The 20198-nt window shown below is 40.6% G+C and overlaps 1 protein-coding gene across 9 annotated transcripts in view; it reads left to right on the top strand.

Moving 5' to 3' along the window:
- Positions 1-20198, top strand: part of LOC140202628 (tubby-related protein 3-like) — a 101338-nt gene that overhangs the window by 38758 nt on the left and 42382 nt on the right. For 8 of the 9 annotated variants that reach the window (XR_011887136.1, XR_011887137.1, XR_011887139.1 and 5 more), the window contains 2 exons: positions 13692-13854; positions 16993-17121. Coding sequence is in view for 5 of the 9 variants with exons in the window: in XM_072267703.1 (XP_072123804.1) it covers positions 13692-13854; positions 16993-17121 (292 nt within the window). In the remaining 4 variants the exon portion in view is untranslated. The remainder of the gene's footprint in view (positions 1-13691; positions 13855-16992; positions 17122-20198) is intronic. The other variant, XM_072267704.1, reaches the window with a different exon arrangement.

The raw sequence follows: 20198 nt of genomic DNA, 5'->3' as shown, positions 1-20198 counted from the left end.
TAGGGTCAGTATGATTTGGGGTCAACCAAACAGGAGTATCTGATGTTCTGATTAAAGGAACCTTGATCTGAGTGAGTGCTGTGTAAATACTACCCATATACAATTATCAATCGGCAAGAAATAAATCATCCACTGTGTAAAATTATAGAGAAAGTATATTTATCAATTTCAGCTTTATCAGACAGTTAATAGGAAAAAGAAAATAAAAGGGCCCTTTACAGTTAAACCAGTCCAATGTGCACATAACATTGTAGCTCATACTGGAGTCGTCTTTACTCATGCACTGGACCCATGGTCTGCATGAAAGCACCTGTCACATTCTGAACTTCCCTCAAAGTCCATCTTGAACAAACTGGCTTTCTCTCAGTAGTAGTATTGGCCCTTCCACTTTGGAGCCATTCATCTGCACAAAGCACTCTTTACAATGGGGACTCTCCTTCCAACGACGTTCTACAGCATCTTCCCTTGTGTCCCACTCCACAGCTCCCACCAAAAGACCCCAAACCAAACTACTGTCCATCACAAATCTCTCTCCACCCCACAATCTCTAGAACATTCTCCCGATTCTACCATCCTGATTGCCTGACACAACAATCCTAAGTTGAACAACATGGCTTCTTATTTTTAGCTGAAGCCAAAGTAGCAGGACACACAGCTTTTGCAGAAAACTGCTAAAATGGAATATCTACAGCATGGCAGTAGAAATCATAACCTGGGTATTACATATGTAACCAATATTCAGAATCAGGTTTATTATCACTGGCATGTGTCGTGAAATTTGTTAACTTAGCAATAGCAGTACAATGCAATACATGATAATATAGAAAGAAAGCACAAGTAGTAAATCAATTACTGCATGTGTGTGTGTGTCTATTATAGTTAGATCAAAAATAGTGCAAAACAGAAGTAATACAGATTTTTTAAAAAAGTGAAGTGGTATTCATGGGTTGAATGTCCATTTAGGAATCATATGGTGGAGGGCAAGAAGCTGTTCCTGAATCACTGAGTGTGTGCCTTTAAGTTTCTGTACCTCCTTCCTGATGGTAACAATGACAAGAGGGGATGTCCTGGGTGATGAGGATCCTTCATAATGGACACTTCCTTTCTGAGGCATTGCTCCTTGAAGATGTATTGAAAGCTACGGAGACTAGTACCCAAGATGGAGCTGACTAATTTTACAACTTTCTATAGCTGTCAGTCCTGTTCAGTAGCAGCCCCCCCCCCCGCCCCGCCCACAATACCAGACAGTGATGCAGCCTGTCAGAATGCTCTCCATGGTATATCTATAGACATTTTCAGGTGTTTTAGGTGACAAACCAAATCTCTTGAAACTCCTAATGAAATATAGCCGTTGTCTTGCCTTCTTAACAGCTACATTGATATGCTGGGATCAGGTTAGATCCTCAGCGATCTTGACACTTAGGAACTTGAAATTGCTCACTCTTTCCACTTTTGATCCCTATATGAGGATTGGTTTGTGTTCCCTCGTCTTACCCTTCCTGAAGTCCACAATTACATTGAGTGCAAGGTTTTTGCTGCAATGCCACTCAACTAGCTGATATATCTTGCTCTTGTACGTCCTATCATCTCCATCTGAGATTCTACCAACAATGGTTGTATCATCAGCAAATTTATAGATGGTATTTGAGCTATACCTAGTCACACAGAAATGGGTATAGAGGGAGTGGAGCAGTGGGCTAAGCACACACCCCTGAGCTGCACAGGTGTAGATTGTCAGTGAGGAGCAGATATTATCTGCAATTGTAGAGGGAGGCACAGAGGCTCAGGTTCTGTAGCTCAGCGATCAGGACTGTGACAATGATGGTGATAAAGAGTGAGCTATGGCCAATGAACATCATCCTGACATTGGTGTTTATATTGTCCAGGGTGTGTGAAGAGCCATTGAGATTGGATCTGCTGTAGACCTATTGTAGCAATAGGCAAACTGCGGTGGGTCCAGGTCCTTGCTGAGGCAGGACTTCATTCCGGTCATGACCAACCTCTGAAAGCATTTCATTACTGTAGATGTGAGTGCTACTGGGCGATAGTCATTAAGGCAGCTCACACTACCCTTCTTAGGCACTGGTATAATTGTTGCCTTTTTGAAGCAAGTGGGGACTTCCACCCATAGCAGTGGAGCTGAAAATGTCCTTGAATACTCCCGCCCATTGGTTGGCACAAGTTTTCAGAGCCTTACCAGGTACTCCATTGGGGCCTGTCGCCTTGCAAGGGTTCACCCTCCCTAAAGACAGCTTAACTTCGGCCTCCAAGCCAGAGATCACAGAGTTAATGGTCAGCAGGAATCTTCACAGCTTTAGTTATATTCTCCCTTTCAAAGCGGGCATAGAAGGCATTGAGCTCATCTGGTAGTGATGCATCCCTGCCGTTCATGCATTTTGCTTTGTTGGAAGTAATGTTGACATGCACCCGATGTCCGATGTCACCTCCAACCTCACTTGGAATTGTTTCTTTGCTCTTGAAATAGCCCTCTGCAAGTCATACCTGGTTTTCTTGTACAGACCTGGGTCACCAGACTTAAATGCCTCAGATCTAGTCCTCGGTAGATGACGAACCTCCTGGTTCATCCACGGCTTTTGATTTGGAATGTACTGCAAGTTTTCGTAGGCACGTACTTATCCACACAGGTTTTAATGAAGTCAGTAACAACTGCAGTATACTCATCCAGATTCAGAGATGAATCCCTGAATATAGTCCACTCCACCGATTCAAAACAATCATGTAAGCACTGCTGTGCTTCCCTTGTCCATACTTTTGTGGTCCTCACTTCTGGTGCTGCAGTCTTCAGTCTCTGCCTATACTCAGGGAGTAATAAAACAGCCAGGTGATCAGACTTTCCGAAGCGTGGGTGTGAAATAGCACAGTAGGCATTCTTGCTGGTAGTGTAACAGTGGTTCAGTATGTTGTTTCATCTGGTACTACAAGTGATTTGTTGGTAATTATTTAGTGATTTTTTTTCAAGTTGGTCTGGTTAAAATCCCCCAAAACGATGGTGAAGATATCAGGGTGTCCTGTTTCATGCATGTTGATCACATTTCTCAAGTCATCTAGAACCTGTTTGGACTTGGCCTGAGGTGGAGTGCACACCACTACCAAATTGATCACTGAAATCTCTGGCGGTAGGTAAAATGGACGGCACTCAATTCCAAGATATTACAAGTCTGGTCAGCAGAACTGATACATCTGTGCACCAGGAGGAGTTGATCATGAGACATACATCTCCACCTCTGCTTTTGAGAGACTTGACAGTCCTATCCTGATGGTGTTTAGTGAACCTGTCAATCAAAATTGCTGCATCTGGTATGGAAGGGTTTAACCAGAGTTCCATGAAACAAAGGATGCAAGCAGTCCTAATGTCCCTCTGATATAGCACCTTAGCTCTGAGATCTTCAACTTTACGTACTAGAGACTGTATGTTTGCCAGCAAGGTAGTTAGTATTAGGAGTCGAAAACCTTGTTTTCTTAAATGCACTTGTATCCCTGATCAGTGGCCACATTTCATCCAAGGAGTCTGGCAATAAATATGGCCATAATCGGCATTGTTTCATCAGTTTTAAGCAGCAATAGATTGCTCAATCCCATTAAAAACTGTACAGACCTTGGAAGCAGTTGTGGTTCTGAAATGTATCATGCTGAACTGGGAATATTCTAGTCTCCTTCTGAGTCATCTTTCTCGGTTTCTTTTTTTGCCGTTAAATGCACTAATGATTTTTGTGCACCCTGCTGGTTATGCTGTGTTATTACTGCATTTTTAGAAGAGCATTCTTCTTTCATTAATCTACAGCAGCTGTCTCCTACCTGTCCAAAATATAGATGCTCACCATTTATCCCATCTATGAATTTTTCATCAATGCTGTCATATATGGACACCACAGTGGCCATGCTACTGCAATGCTACTGCAGCTTGGGGCATCAGAATTTAGAATTCATTTCTGGAGCCATATGTCCTCCCCGTGGAATTTATGGGGTTTTCCCCAGGTGCTCCGGTTTCCTCCCGTAGTTCAAAGGCATACTGGGTAGATTGATTAGTCATTGTAAATTGTCCAGTGATTAGGTTAGGATTAAGCAGGGTGGTTGGTTACTGTGCTGGTCCGGTTCAAAGGGTCAGAAGGGCCTACTTCATGTTGTATCACTAAATAAATAAATATTTGATTTGATTTTATCATCAAACGTCTTGTGCAATACTTCATCCAAAGTTATTGAAAATCCCTAAACAAAGCATCCATGAGTTTCCCTTCATCACACATAAAAATTGCTGGTGAACACAGCAGGCCAGGCGGCATCTATAGGAAGAGGTACAGTCGACGTTTCGGGCCGAGACCCTTCGTCAGGACTAATTGAAAGAAGAGCTAGTAAGAGATTTGAAAGTGGGAAGGGGAGGGGGAGATCTGAAATGATAGGAGAAGACAGGAGGGGGAGGGATGGAGCTAAGAGCTAGAAAGTTGATTGGCAAAAGGAATGCGAGAGGATCAGGGGACAGGAGGCCTAGGGAGAAAGAAAGGGGGGGGGGAGCCCAGAGGATGGGCAAGGAGTATAGTGAGAGGGACAGAGGGAGAAAAAGGAGAGAGAGAGGAAAAAAAATTAATAATAATAAATGAATAAATAACGGATGGAGTACAAAGAGAAGGTGGGGTGATATGCTGCGTCCGGTGCTCCCGATGCGGCCTTCTATATATTGGCAAGACCCAATGCAGGCTGGGAGACCATTTCGCTGAACACCTACGGTCTGTCTGCCAGAGAAAGCAGGATCTCCCAGTGGCCACACATCTTAATTCCACGTCCCATTCCCATTCTGATATGTCCATCCACGGCCTCCTCTACTGTCAAGATGAAGCCACACTCAGGTTGGAGGAACAACACCTTATATTCTGTTTGGGTAGCCTCCAACCTGATTGCATAAACATTGACTTTTCTAACTTCCGTTAATGCCCCACCTTCCCTTCGTAACCCATCCATTATTTATTCATTTATTATTATTATTTTTTTTCTCTCTCTCCTTTTTCTCCCTCTGTCCCTCTCACTATACTCCTTGCCCATCCTCTGGGCTTCCCCCCTCCCCCCCTCTTTCTCCCTGGGCCTCCCATCCCATGATCCTCTCATATTCCTTTTGCCAATCAACTTTCCAGATCCTTCCCCCTCCTGTTTTCTCCTATCATTTCCGATCTCCCCCTTTCCCTCCCATTTCAAATTTCTTTCTATCTCTTCTTTCAGTTAGTCCTGACGAAGGTTCTCGGCCCGAAACATGGACTGTACCTCTTCGTAGAGATGCTGCCTGGCCTGCTGCGTTCACCAGCAATTTTTATGTATGTTGCTTGAAATTCCAGCATCTATGGATTTCTTCGTGCATAAGTTTTCCTTGATCAGTTCATGTTCATTTTTCATTCATTGCTTTTATTTCCACAAAGAACTCTGTCAGTTACTCTTCCAGGGTGGATGCTTTTAATTGATCCATGTTTTGCTAAGAATTTTTCTCTATATTGAAAACAATGTTGATTTTGGAATACACATCAAAGTTGCTGGTGAACGCGGCAGCTTTCAAATCTCTTACTATCTCTTCTTTCAGTTAGTCCTGACGAAAGGTCTCGGCCTGAAATGTCGACTGTACCTCTTCCTAGAGATGCTGCCTGGCCTGCTGTGTTCACCAGCAACTTTGATGTGTGTTGCTTGAATTTCCAGCATCTGCAGAATTCCTGTTGTTTGATTTTGGAATGATAGTTGTCAAATTGCTAGCATGCATTAATTGTAACAGCTGTTGTACTAAGTGACTCAAGAAGCTTTTGGCATAAACTTTTTGTGAACCAGAGTAGAGACTTCCTTGATGTCCTGAACCAAGTGAGATAAGAAAGCAGTTACAGTATTAGGATGTAATGATTTACAGATAGTACAAGCTAAGTTATAGTATGATAATGGATTAGATTAAGAATTAATGATTTCAGTATTAAACAAACAGCTATATAACAAAATGTACCAATGTAAATTCATCAAATTTTTAACTGAGAACTCAGTGGAAAGTAAGACCATTTGAAGTATTGTTCTGTAAGATGATCTTCAGTTGTGGATTGTTTTAAATACTGAACAAAGGAACTTGGCAGTGAGGTGTGAGGTTACTATTATTTAACATCCAGTTTTCACAATTCTCAGAAGAAGGAATAGGACATAGTACTTTGGCATTATATTTTGTTACCAAAAATTTGTGTTTCCTATGAGGGTGTAATGCTTGATGTACTCTAGAGTCCTAATAGATTCCAGATGCCAGAGGCCAGCAATCAATGTCAAAAGCTCAAGTTTTCACTCAACAGGCTGGCTTCATTTGACTTATGGTGGGCATACAGGACTTATAAACTTTCTAAGATTCATGAAGTTTTTATCATGAACGTTTGAGGAAACAGGAAGAGACAACTTTTAACACAAGAGATTCTATAGGTGCTGGGAATTTAGAGCAACACACAAGAAGCATCCTTGAGTCTTAAAACTAGATGAGATAAGAATGCAGTTACCCAGGCAAATGTAATCATTTACAGATTGTTGGTTCTGTACATGTTTAAATATTAATGTTGAAAATTTACTAGTTATCTACTAGAATTAGTTAATTAAATACGGGAGGTATTGGCAATTGGTTTATTATGATTTCATGTACTGAGATATAGTGAAAAGCTTTTGTTAGTATGCCATCCAGACAGATTATTTCATACATATGTACATCAATATAGTACAAAAGGAAACTTTATAGGCACACTTGGCCTCCTCACCATGCAACTTTGCACGATGAAGATCGGTTTAGAGACTTGGAACAAACCCAGGTACACCCACTCATCTGGAGTGTTGTGAGTGTAGTGGTGGATTACTTAATCACAGACATTTGAAATCTTTGAGGTGGTACGATATCTACTAAGTTCATTGGACGGCCAAGCAAACAAACACCAGTGTCCTCTCCTGGGTCAGTATCCTCGGTATCAAAATTTTATCTGACCTTTATAGTTGGACCACTTGATTTCCATTTCTGACAACAGATTACCAAAGTCATAGCCAAAGCCAAAACCTCTGTCACAGCAAGAGATTTCCAGGAGGGTTGAGGAAAGGATTCAAGGATGTTCTGAAAGCCTCTGGAATTAATGTATTTTCATCATCTCATGAAGATCCATACATTATGAAGATGGAACATCCTGGATGGAACTGAGAACCTCAGATCTCTTTAGGAACACATTGAAGTCTAATGAAAAGACCAAAGGAGAGTATTGCTTCCCTTATTCCTCAAACACATGTCCCAGTATTGGCAGAATATGCCAATCCCACATTGGCATTATCAGCCACCTCAGAACTTATAGAGTATGTGACAGATGTCATTTCGAGATAGCTTCTTTAACCCACATGTTTTGGTCATGTCCCTTGTTGGAGAAATATTGGAAAGATATTTTTGATATTATTTCAACGGTCCTAAATATAGACTTACAACCTCATCCAATTACTGCTATCTTTGGTCTACCAATGATAGACTTAAATAATTTAACCTCTTCATCATGAAGGATGATTGCATTTCTTACTTTAATGGCTAGAAGGTCCATTTTGTTGAATTGGAAAGAGATTAACCCTCCTAAGGTATTTCATTGGTTTTCACAAACTATGGTGTGTTTGAATTTGGAGAAAATTAGAAGTGCAGTTTATGACCCTTCCATTAAGTTTGAAAAAACTTGGAGGCCATTCATTCAGCATTTTCATTTGATGTAATTTGATCATTTCCAAACTTGTTTTATCTCTCTGTACTGTTGTTGGAGGGGAATGGAGTCGTCGACACTAAGGTTTTCTTCTTTTCCATTTTTAAGTTGTTAGTTTTGCCCAAGTCTTTTAGTTTAGTTGATTAATTTTGTTTTTCTTTGGGGATGGGGTTTTTTTTGTTTTTTTTTCTGTTTCATGTTTTTTTTTCAGTTTTTTTTTGATTTGTATTATCCGTTGTCAGTTCTACATGTTTGGGAGCTTTGTTAACTTACACTATTTGATTTTACAATTACTTTTCTTAAGTGTAACAATATATCTCCTACTATTTGTATTATTGTTATGTTTTGTTTCTATATTTTGAAATTAATAAAAAGATTGAAAAAGAAAAGAGCTTATAGAGTAGAGTTGCAACAAATCATCTTCTTTTATGAGTGGCTTTCTGAGACGGGAGGGGAGGAGAGGCAAAGATGTTCTGCAGCAAGTTAACTCAAGGTTTGATAGTTGTAAAACAGATGATCATTCATCAGATGAAGCTTCTTTGAAAGTAGGCATTTGCTTTTGAATGATCCCATTGATCATAATGAAGGACTGCTTCATTTAGAAGAAACCTGGCAAAATAATTGTCCCTAATGGAAGAAAGGTTCTTCTTTAAATTCTGTTTTTCATTAAATAGACTCTTCTTTAATTGAGGAGGAGTGTGCTATTAACATACAAAGCTTGTACATGCTTTTGACATTAATTGTAATAAAGCAGGAATAATGAGATCTCTCAGATCTCAGGTGGTGACGAGACTTACAGGAATGAGGTAAATCAGCTGGTTGAACGGTGTCCCAACAACAAGCTTTCATTTAATGTTATTCAGAACAAGGAATTGATTGTGGACTTCAGGAAGGGGAAATTGGGGGAACACATAACATTTCTCATCAAGGGCCTAGCAGTGGAAAAGGGGAGTAGCTTCACCTGCATGTCAACAACTCTGAAAATTTATCCTGGGTCGAACATATTGATGCAATTACAAAGAAGGCATGCCAGCAGCTACTGTGTATTTCATTTGGAGTTCATGGAGATTTGGTATGTCAGCAAAGTCTCTGGCAAATTTCTACACATATACCACAGAGACCATCACTTCCTGGTATGGACGTGCCAATGCACAGGATCAGAAAAAGCTGCATCATAGGCATTAGCCTTCCCACCATCAAGGGTATCTTCAAAATGTGATGCCTCAAGAAGGCAAATCCATCATGAAAGACCCTCAGCGTCCAGGACATGCCCTCTTCTTGTTGCTGCCATCAGAAAGGAGGTATAAGAGCCTGCAAACACACACTAAATGTTTTCAGTTTCTTCCCCTCCATCATCAGATTTCTGACCAGGCCGTGAATCTATGAACACAACCCACTACTTTGCTCTGTTTTGTACTATTTATTTATTTCTTATTTATTCTTATTGCAATTTATAGTAATCTTATTGTACTCTACAGCTGCAGCAAAACAACAAATTTCATGACATATGAATGTGAAGTGGATAATTTTACTTACCTCGACACTAAATTGATTCCATAACCTATGGACTCACTTTCAATGACTCCACAATTCATGTTCTGAGTATTATTTATTTACTATTTGTTTATTATTAGTGCACGTAGTAGTAAATTTTGTGTATTTGCACAGTTCGTGTTCTGTTGCACACTGGTTGTCAGTCTTAGTGTGTAGTTTTTCCATTGATTCTATTGTTTTTATTTGTTCTATTGTGAATGCCTACAAGAAAATTAATCTCAGGGTAGTATATGGTGACGTACAGGTATATGTACTTTGAAAATAAACTTACTTTGAACTTTTCAAACTTTGATAGTAAACCTGATTCTGACTGCTGTTGGGGAAGAACTTGTCAGAATTTTTCAAGAAATTTTAATGGAGATGTGCAGGACAAGATTTTTTTTTTTACACAGAGAGTGATAGCTGCCTGGAAAGTGTTGCCAGAGGTGGTGATAGAAGCAGATGCAATAGTGGTACTTAAAAGGCTTTTGCATGAATATGCAGGACGGTCAGGATATGAATAATGTGCAGGCAAAGTGGATGATTAATCTGACATTGTGTTCAATATGTATATTACGGACCAAAGAGCCTGTTCCTGTGATGTACAGCTCTATGTAAAACGCAGATGAATTTTTAACAAGATATCAGGAATGTGGTGTATAAATGTAATTCAGTTTCACCCAGTGACTAAATTGTGTAAGTACCATTTCAATAGTTAGGCAGTTAACACAGTGCAAAACTTCAGCATGGAAAGTACTGTGATCATATACAAAAAAATCTTTAGTCCTCACAAGTACATTTGTTCTGGGACTCTAAATTGTCCTGTGATTAGGCAACGATTATATCAAGGTTGCTGAGTGGCGAGGCTCAAAGTTCCAGAAGGGCCTATTCTGTATCGTATCTTGATAAATAAATAAATCCACCTCTTCACACTTGTCAGATTAAACTCCCCTCTTCCCTCAACCATGGGGTTTAACCTTTTGGACCAGCCTTCTATGTGGGAATTATGCACCCAGGGAAAAATATTGAATTCTGCTTCAATGCATTGAAGCCATAGGTCATTGTAAAAAAAAAAATCATTTGCAGTGTTTGGATTTACTAGCATTCATTACTCATTCCTAATTGCCCTGAGAAGTTGGTGGTGCGATCTTGTTTCAGGTTGTGTCGGTCTTTGTGTTTAGGAAGCTCCTGCTGCTTTTAGACAGAAAGTTCTAGCTTCTGACCCAGCTTTTTCACTATTTATGTATTTTGAGCAATTTTTGTTGGGGAATAGGAAAGAACGTCTAATTATTTTCTCATTTTAACACTGAAACATTTGCCCCTGTTGGTACTGTGCCTGAGCATGGTCTACATAACTCAGTTGAAACGCAAGGTACTGCCAGTGCTAGAATTTGGGGCAATGTGCATACAAGCATGAGAAACTCAGTGGGTCAGGCAGCATCTATGGAAGAAAATGGACAGTTAATACTTTAGGTTGAGACCCTTCACCTGCATTGGTCCAGATCCATCCAGTGCAGATGGCGCTTTTTGTGTATTGTATAACCCATTTACTTGTTGCATAACTTTGCTGAGTAATCCTGGGTATCTTGATTTGTCTGGGATAACAAAAATAATAAAGTGTATCAGTTAAGATGCTCTTATAATCAATCGTGTGTAATTCCTTTAGGGAAAGGTTAAATAGGTTAGATTTATTATCTAGTAAAGATATTTAAAATTTTTAAAGGTTCACATGGACTGGATATGAGAAATTTGCACTCCATGAACGTGGAAAACAAATGCCCATAAGACAAAGGAGCAGAAGTGGGCCATTCGTCCCATTGAGTCTGCTCCGCCATTTTATCATGAGCTGATCCATTCACCCATTTAGTCCCACTCCCCCGCCTTTTCGCCATAACCTTTGATGCCCTGGCTACTCAGATACCTATCAATCTCTGCCTTAAATACACCCATGACTTGGCCTCCACTGCTGCCCGTGGCAACAAATTCCATAGATTCACCACCCTCTGGCTAGGAAAATTTCTTTGCATCTCTGTACTGAATGGGCGCCCTTCAATCCTTAAGTCATGCCCTCTCGTACAAGAGTCCCCCATCATGGGAAACAACTTTGCTACATCCACTCTGTCCATGCTTTTCAACATTCGAAATGTTTCTATGAGGTCTCCCCTCATTCTTCTAAACTCCAAGGAATGCAGTCCAAGAGCGGACAAGTGTTCCTCATATGTTAACCCTCTCATTCGCGGAATCACTCTAGTGAATCTTCTCTGAACCCCCTCCAATGTCAGCACATCCTTTCTTAAATAAGGAGACCAAAACTGCACACAGTACTCCAAGTGAGGTCTTACCAGCGCCTTATAGAGCCTCAACATCACATCCCTGCTCCTATACTCTATTCCTCTAGAAATGAATGCCAGCATTGCATTCGCCTTCTTTACCACTGACTCAACCTGGAGGTTAACCTTAAGGGTATCCTGCATGAGGACTCCCAAGTCCCGTTGCATCTCAGAACTTTGAATTCTCTCCCCATTTAAATAATAGTCTGTCCGTTATTTCTTCTGCCAAAGTGCATAGCCATACACTTTCCAACATTGTATTTCATTTGCCACTTCTTTGCCCATTCTTCCAATCTATCCAAATCTCTCTGCAGACTCTCTGTTTCCTCAGCTCCACCTATCTTTGTATCATCAGCAAGCTTAGCCACAAAGCCATCTATTCCATAATCCAAATCTTTGATGTACAATGTAAAAAGAAACGGCCCCAACACGGACCCCTGTGGAACACCACTGGTAACTGGCAGCCAACCAGAATAGGATCCCTTTATTCCCACTGTCTGTTTCCTGCCAATCAGCCAACGCTCTATCCATGTATGTAGCTTTCCCATAATTCCATGGGCTCTTATCTTGTTTAGCAGCCTCATGTGCAGCACCTTGCCAAAGGCCTTCTGAAAATCCAAATATACAACATCCACCGCATCTCCCTCGTCTAGCCTACTTGTAATTTCCTTAAAAAACTGTAATAGGTTTGTCAGGCAGGATTTTCCTTTAAGGAAACCATGCTGAGTTCTGCCTAACTTGTCGTATGCCTCCAGGTACTCCGTAACCTCATCCTTGACAATCGACTCCAACAGCTTCCCATCCACCGATGTCAAGCTAACAAATCTATAATTTACTTTTTGCTTCCTTGCCCCCTTCTTAAATAGTGGAGTGACATTTGCAAGCTTCCAGTCCTCTGGAACCATGCCAGAATCTATCGACTTTTGAAAGATGATCGCTAATGCCTCCGCAATCTCTATAACTGCTTCCTTCAGAACACGAGGGTGCATTCCATCTGGCCTGGGAGATTTATCTACCTTTCGACTATTCAGCTTCCTGAGTACTTTCTCTGTCGTAATTGTGACTGCGCACACTTCTGTTCCCTGCCACCTATGAGTGTCTGGTATACTGCTGATGTCTTCCTCAGTGAAGACTGATGCAAAATACTCATTCAGTTCCTCTGCCATCTCCTTATCTCCCATTACAATTTCTCCAGCATCATTTTCTATCGGTCCTTTATCTACTCTCACCTGTTTTTTTACTCTGTATATACTTGAAAAAAGCTTTTAGTATCCTCTTTGATATTATTAGCTAATTCTAAAGTAGTTAATAAGAGTCAAATGGGGAATTCAGAAGAACTTAAGGAACTCATTACTTCAGAGTTAGGGAAGCAAATGATTATAAATGTACTGTATTTAAGAGAAGACATAAGGAGATGGTAGAAAGGAAGTTGAAGTGGAGAATAAATACCATCATGGACATCTTGGATGAGATGATCTGCCCTTTGGAATATTTTTCGTGTAATTCTACAAAAGATAAATGTAACTTTTCGAGGCCATTACTGGGACTGGTGGATTTGAGTTATAAGGGGAGATTAGATAGGCTGTGGCTCTTTTTCTTGGGAAATAGGAAGCTATGGGGTGACCTAAAATCATGACAAACATAAATAAGGTGAACGGTAACAGTCCTTTTCCCAGGGTAGGGGACTCTGAAGCAAGTGTCCCCTATCATGGGAAAGAGAGTATAGATTTAAGGTGGGAGTGGAAAAATTTAAAGGAGGCCTGAGGGTGGTGGATATGTGGAATGGGCTGCCAAAGGAAGTGGTAGAGGTTAGTAGAATTACAGAATTCAAAAAATGTTCAGACAGGTACATGGATAGGAAAGAGGGATTTGGGCCAAACAAAGCAAATGTGACTAGTTCATGTAGACAACTTAGTCAGCATGAACAATTTGAGCCAAAGACCCTATTTATGAGCCATATAACTATGACTCTAAGGTATTTGTATCTTGAGTTGTAATTAGGTTTCTGTTTGCTAGAATGTTATTGATGTTCTTGAACTTTCCGTTTCAACATTTATGAATAAATTTCAAAATGAATCCTTTAACTTTCTCTCTCAAGCGTGCACTGTTGGAACAGAAGCAGAGGAAGAAACGGCAGGACCTTCTCATGGTTCAGCCTAACCTTGAAACTAAGCCCAGGAGGTTGAAGCCAAAGCGTTATGAGGAACAATCCTCATTAGTACAGTCTGATAACAACATCACCAGCCACAGAATATTAGATGGTAAGTAAAGTGTACATCAAATAATTACTTTTGGACTATGTACTCTATGATGACATGGATAAAAATTAAGGCTATTAGATAAAGCAGCAGTATCTGGCCATTTAGCCCGTTAAGCTTGCTTGCCATTCAATCATGGTTGAGTTTTGTTCCACCCGATTCTCCTCGTGACCCTTGAACCCCTTACCAATCAAGAAGCTATCAATCTCTGCCTTAAAGATTCCCAATCACTTGGCCTCCACAGCTCTCTGCGGCAATGAATTCCATAGATTCACCACCACCGGGTTGAAGAAATTCCTTCTCATCTTAGCTTTAAAGAAATATCCCTTTATTCTGAGGCACTGCTCAAGGATCATGGACTCTGTTATTAAGTGAAATAGCTCCTCCCTGTCCACTTTATCCAGGCCTTTCAGTATCTGGTAGGTTTCACTGAGATCTAACGTCATCCTTCTGAAATCCTTTGAGTAGTGGCCCGAAATGATTTATGCTGTGCGTTATGTGAAATATTTGCATTATCCATTTTACGGATAACTCTATCATTCAAACAGAGCAACAAAAGTGTTTTATAACTTTGAAGAATTCATTTGTAATGTTTTCTGGACAAATGGAAACTGTTGTGAGGGTGAATGTGGTGCACTGGATTTTCCCTGCAATTACAGTGGTTTTGGAGAATTTCAAAACCTTAAGTGAACTAAAAGTCATAAGTAGACGAGTGGCGGTTTTCTTTTATTTCTCAAAAAATATGAATATTCTAAATTTTATCAGGGTAAATATTCCATGGCCTCATGTTAGCGATTATTTGCCATCTGTACCATATTGTTTATTCCAATATCAGAGTGGATCAATGCAGCTTTCTGCTGGGAGTCTAGCTTCATAGGATCTCTCTTCATGCAAGTGACTTGGTGTACTGACAAGAATTGCATTTACAATCATGCCTCCCTGCCTCACCAGCTGTTTCTTTGCTGTATACATTGAGTAACTGTTCTTGTCTTTGATATTTCTTCAACTGATTTCTCTTTTGAACTTTGCTGGAGAGTTTGAGGCCAATTGTCAGGCAGGCACTGGAGGAGCTGAGCACCGTTGTCAACAGGCATGAAATAGTGCACCCGATGCCTTCCCTATCACTGCAGTGGATTTCAACCAGGCCAGCTTGAAGAAGTCTCTGAACAACTACCACCAACATTTCACCTGTGGAACTAGAGGAGCCAACACATTTTACCACTGTTATACCACAATCAACAACACTTACTGTGCCATCCTATGCCCACACTGAGAAGTCTGATCACTTGGCTGTACTTCTGCTCCTGGCATAAAGCAGAGACTAAAGACCGCAGTACCAATAGTGAAGACCAGAAAGGTATAGTCAAGGGAATCAGAGGAGCACTTGCAGGACTATTTTGAGTTAGTAGACTGGACAAGTTCGGTGATTCATCTTTGAATGGGGATGAATATACCACAGTTGTCACTGACTTCATCAAGACCTGTGTGGATGAGTGTGTGCCTTTGAAAATATACTGGACATACCCGAACCAAAAGCCATGGATAAACCAGAAAATTCACATTCTGCCTAAGCAAGGACCTGGACCTGCTGCAATTTACGTATTGCCACAATAGGTCTACAGTAGATGCAAACCTTTGATTACCTAGACAATAACAATATCTATGTCAGACTGCTGTTCATTGGTTACAGTTCAGTGTTCAACACAATCATACCCTCAGTTCTAATCAAAATACTCCAGAACCTGGGCCTCTATTCCTCCCTCTGCAAATAGATCCTTGACTTTCTCACTTGGAGATCACAACAAGGAATTCAGGAAGGGGAAGTTAAGGGAACACACACCAGTAGTCATTGAGGGAATAGCAGTGGAAAAGGGTGAGCTGTTTCAAATTCCTGGATGTCAACTTCTCTGAGGATCTATCCTGGGTCCAACATATTGATGCAATTACAAAGAAGGCATGACGGCAACTATATTTCATTCAGAGTTTGAGGAGACTTGATATGTCACCAAAGACTTTTGTACATTTCTACAGGTGTACCAAGGAGAGCGTTCTAACTGGTTGCATCACTGCCTAGTATGTAAAGGCACAGAATGGCGAAAAGTAGCAGAAAGTTGTAACCTCAGCCAGGTCCATCATGGTCACTGCCCTCCCCTGCCTCCAGGACATCTTCAAAAGGTGATACTTCCAAAAGACAGCATCTATCATTAAGGACCCCCATCACCCAGGACAAGCTGTTTTTGTTGCTACCATCAGGGCGGAGGTACAGGAGCCTGAAGACACACAGTCAAGGTTTAAGGAACAGCTTCTTCCCATCTGCCGTCAGATCTCTGAATGAACAATGAACTCATGTCTACCTTACTATTTCTTCCTTCTTATTTTGCACTATTTATTTATTTTTTTAATATATACTTGTTATTGTAATTTATAGTTTTTTGTGTATTGCAATATACTGCTGCTGCAAAACAACAAATTTCATGACATATGCCAATGATATTAAACCCGATTTTGATTCGGATTTGAAGAGTCATAAATTGATGCTTGCAATCATTGAGAATCTTGCCTTCAACTGTTAGAGATGTCCAATGACTGCTGTGCTGCATGAATGGTATCTTGTGAATTCCAAGCCGGAGCCAAGGAAAACTGTGAAAGGCCACATCTCCTTGGACATAACAGGAATACGTGATGTAAACAGGATTGTGTGGATCTGTGTTTTATTCTAATTAATCATTAATTTTTCTAACTATTTTAAGTGAAGTTAGGAATTGATAAAACAGCTTTTCAAGAACTATAAATTGAGGTGCATCTCAGTCTACAATAATAATGCACAGTTGGTTTCAGTACAAATATGTGGACTAGATGAACAAAGCTTAGTAGTCCCATCTTAATTATCAGCTTTAAAGTGAAAGATACTTCTTAAAGCCCCTTTAAAAATCATATTTTCACAAGAAATAAGAGGAATGAATTGTTTTGCATCTATTTTTTATAGTACTATTGATGGAAATTTAGAAATTCACCTCCCATATGCAGGTGAATCTGTCTACATGTATGTTGATGTGATTGACATAAATTGGTATTAGAAGGTAAGGAAAGCAATTTTGTAACAGATGTTCTCATTTTCTATTTTGCTTTAATTTATATTAGCAGAAGGAGATAGAAAGAAATCTGATGTGGCACTTCCTTCTGGGAAATCTTTACATGCAGTCAAAATGAAAAATTTGCGAGAAGGTAACAAATTGGACGGAGATTACGGAAGGGACAAAGGCGAACCAGGTTAGCTTCAAAGACCGTAAAGCTGGTAGTTAAGTTTGGCTCTCTTCATGGCTGTGTGTTTCTGCACAGAATACAAGTAATCTCTTTTGTCTCTCAGGATCTAAACAGGAAGTGTGTATATATAATCTTCAGTAAAGATCAGGGGGCAGCACGGTAGCATAGCGGTTAGCGAAACACTATTACAGTGTCATCGACCCTGGGTTCATTTCACTCTGCTGTAGGTAAGGAGTTTGTATGTTCTCCCTGTTACCATGTGGGTTTCCTTCGGGTGCTCCAGTTTCCTCCTACATTCCAAAGGTGTACGGGTTAGTAGGTTAATTGATAACATGGGTGTAATTGGGCGTTGTGGGTTCTGTGGGCTAGTAGGGGATTACCGTGCTGTATCTCTAAATAAAAATAAAATTAAAATTGAAAAGTGTCATAGAAGTGCAAGTGGTTACTTCATAAACAGAAGATGATGGAATCTTGAGCGACTCACACAAAATGCTGGAGGAACTCAAAGTCAGGCAACATATTTGAAGGGGAATAAACAATCGCCGTTTCAGGCCAAGCACTTTCATCAGGACTGATGAAATTCCTCCAGCATTTTGTGTATGTTGCTCAAGAAATAGCTTCATATATTCTCTGTGCTACCAAGCTTTTCATTCTTTGTTTTATCACCTCATCTTCATAAGTCTTCTCTGCACTATTTCCAGTTTAACGACATCTTTCCTTTAACAAGGCAACCAAAACTGTACACAATACTCCAAAGTGCAGACTCATAAATGCCTTATACAAGGGAAGCATAACTTCTCAATTATACCCAGTGCTCTGACTAATGAAGACCAGTATGACAAATGCCTTCTTCATCACCCTGTCTACTGCAACACCATTTTAGGCAAACTATTTATTTGTACTCCTAGCTCCCCCTATTCCACGCACTTTCCAGAACGCAAAATTAGCTGAGAAATGGGTTTTCTTGTAAGTTTTCTGATAGGTTCCCTAAATTAAATAAGCTTTGGCACCTTGATTACTGAGCATCCATTTTCAATGGTATACAGCAATAGTGCAAGTAGTGCTTATACTGTTAAGTCAATACTGTTTCAGTGAGATATACCTAAAGGCTTTAAGCCAAGTGCCTCCACAATTCATCTGAAGTTGGGGACAGATGTCAATGAGGTAAGGTTTTTAAAGAGAGAGAACTGGCTCTTGGAGCACATCAGCAAACATAATTTTGCAGATGATACTAAAGTGAGTGGTGTCATAGACAGTAAAAAAAATTTTCAAACATTACAGGGTCAGCTAGGTAAGTAGACTGAACAGAGGCAAATTGCTTACAACTTGGATAAGTGTGAAGTGTGGCATTTTGGAAATGGTAGTGTTCTGGAAAGTGTTGTGAAATATAGGGACCTGGGAGTACGAATAAGTAGTTTGCCCAAAACATCGTTGCAAGTAGAGAAGGGTGACGAAGAAGGCATTTGTCATGCTGACCTTCATTAGTCAGAGCACTGAGTATAAGAATTGGGAAGTTATGTTGCCCTTGTACAAGGCGTTTATTGAGACTGCATTTTGGAGTATTGTGTACAGTTTTGGTTGCCCTATTAAAGGAAAGATGCCGTTAAACTGGAAATTGTGCCGAGAAGATTTATGAAGATTCTACTGAGATTTAAGGGCCTGGGCATGCTAGTGCTTTATTCATTGGAACGTGGGAGATTGAGGGGTGACCATATTTAAATGTATAAATTGGATGAATGCACATTATTCATTTTCCCAGGGCAGAGGAGCTAAAATCTTAAAGGCATGGGTATTAGGGTGAGAGGTGAAAGATTTAAAAGGAACTTGAGAAGCGTCTTCGTCTTGCATAAGGCAGTCATATATGGAATGAGCTGTCAGAGTTGAGGCAGGTACAATAATGACATTTAAAAGACACTAGGTTAGGTACATGGATAGGAGTGGTTTGGAGGGATATGTGCCAGGCATGGGCAAATGGGACTAGCTTGGTGGGCACCATAGTTGCATGGATGTGTTGGGTCAAAGAACCTGTTTCCATGCTATATTATTCTATGACTCTATTCTCATATCATAGGAACATAGAAAATAGGTGCAGGAGTAGGCCATTCGGCCCTTCGAGCCTGCAGCGCCATTTATTATGATCATGGCTGATCATCCAACTCAGAACCCCGCCCCAGCCTTCCCTCCATACCCCCTGACCCCCGTAGCCACAAGGGCCATATCTAACTCCCTCTTAAATATAGCTAATGAACTGGCCTCAACTGTTTCCTGTGGCAGAGAATTCCACAGATTCACCACTCTCTGTGTGAAGAAGTTTTTCCTAATCTCGGTCCTAAAAGGCTTCCCCTCTATCCTCAAACTGTGGCCCCTCGTTCTGGACTTCCCCAACATCGGGAACAATCTTCCTGCATCTAGCCTGTCCAATCCCTTTAGGATCTTATACGTTTCAATCAGATCCCCCCTCAATCTTCTAAATTCCAATGAGTACAAGCCCAGTTCATCCAGTCTTTCTTCATATGAAAGTCCTGCCATCCCAGGAATCAATCTGGTGAACCTTCTTTGTACTCCCTCTATGGCAAGGATGTCTTTCCTCAGATTAGGGGACCAAAACTGCACACAATACTCCAGGTGTGGTCTCACCAAGGCCTTGTACAACTGCAGTAGTACCTCCCTGCTCCTGTGCTCGAATCCTCTCGCTATAAATGCCAGCATACCATTCGCTTTTTTCACCACCTGCTGTACCTGCATGCCCACTTTCAATGACTGGTGTATAATGACACCCTGGTCTCGTTGCACCTCCCCTTTTCCTAATCGGCCACCATTCAGATAATAATCTGTTTTCCTATTTTTGCCACCAAAGTGGATAACTTCATATTTATCCACATTAAATTGCATCTGCCATGAATTTGCCCACTCACCCAACCTATCCAAGTCACCCTGCATCCTCTTAGCATCCTCCTCACAGCTAACACTGCCACCCAGCTTCGTGTCATCTGCAAACTTGGAGATGCTGCATTTAATTCCCTCATCCAAGTCATTAATATATATTTTAAACAACTGGGGTCCCAGCACTGAGCCTTGCGGTA

The sequence above is a fragment of the Mobula birostris genome, chromosome 9 (assembly GCF_030028105.1).
Source record: "Mobula birostris isolate sMobBir1 chromosome 9, sMobBir1.hap1, whole genome shotgun sequence".
Classification (NCBI taxonomy): domain Eukaryota; kingdom Metazoa; phylum Chordata; class Chondrichthyes; order Myliobatiformes; family Myliobatidae; genus Mobula; species Mobula birostris.
Note: the sequence above shows the minus strand (reverse complement) of the source record. Positions and strands in the feature narration are given on the sequence as shown.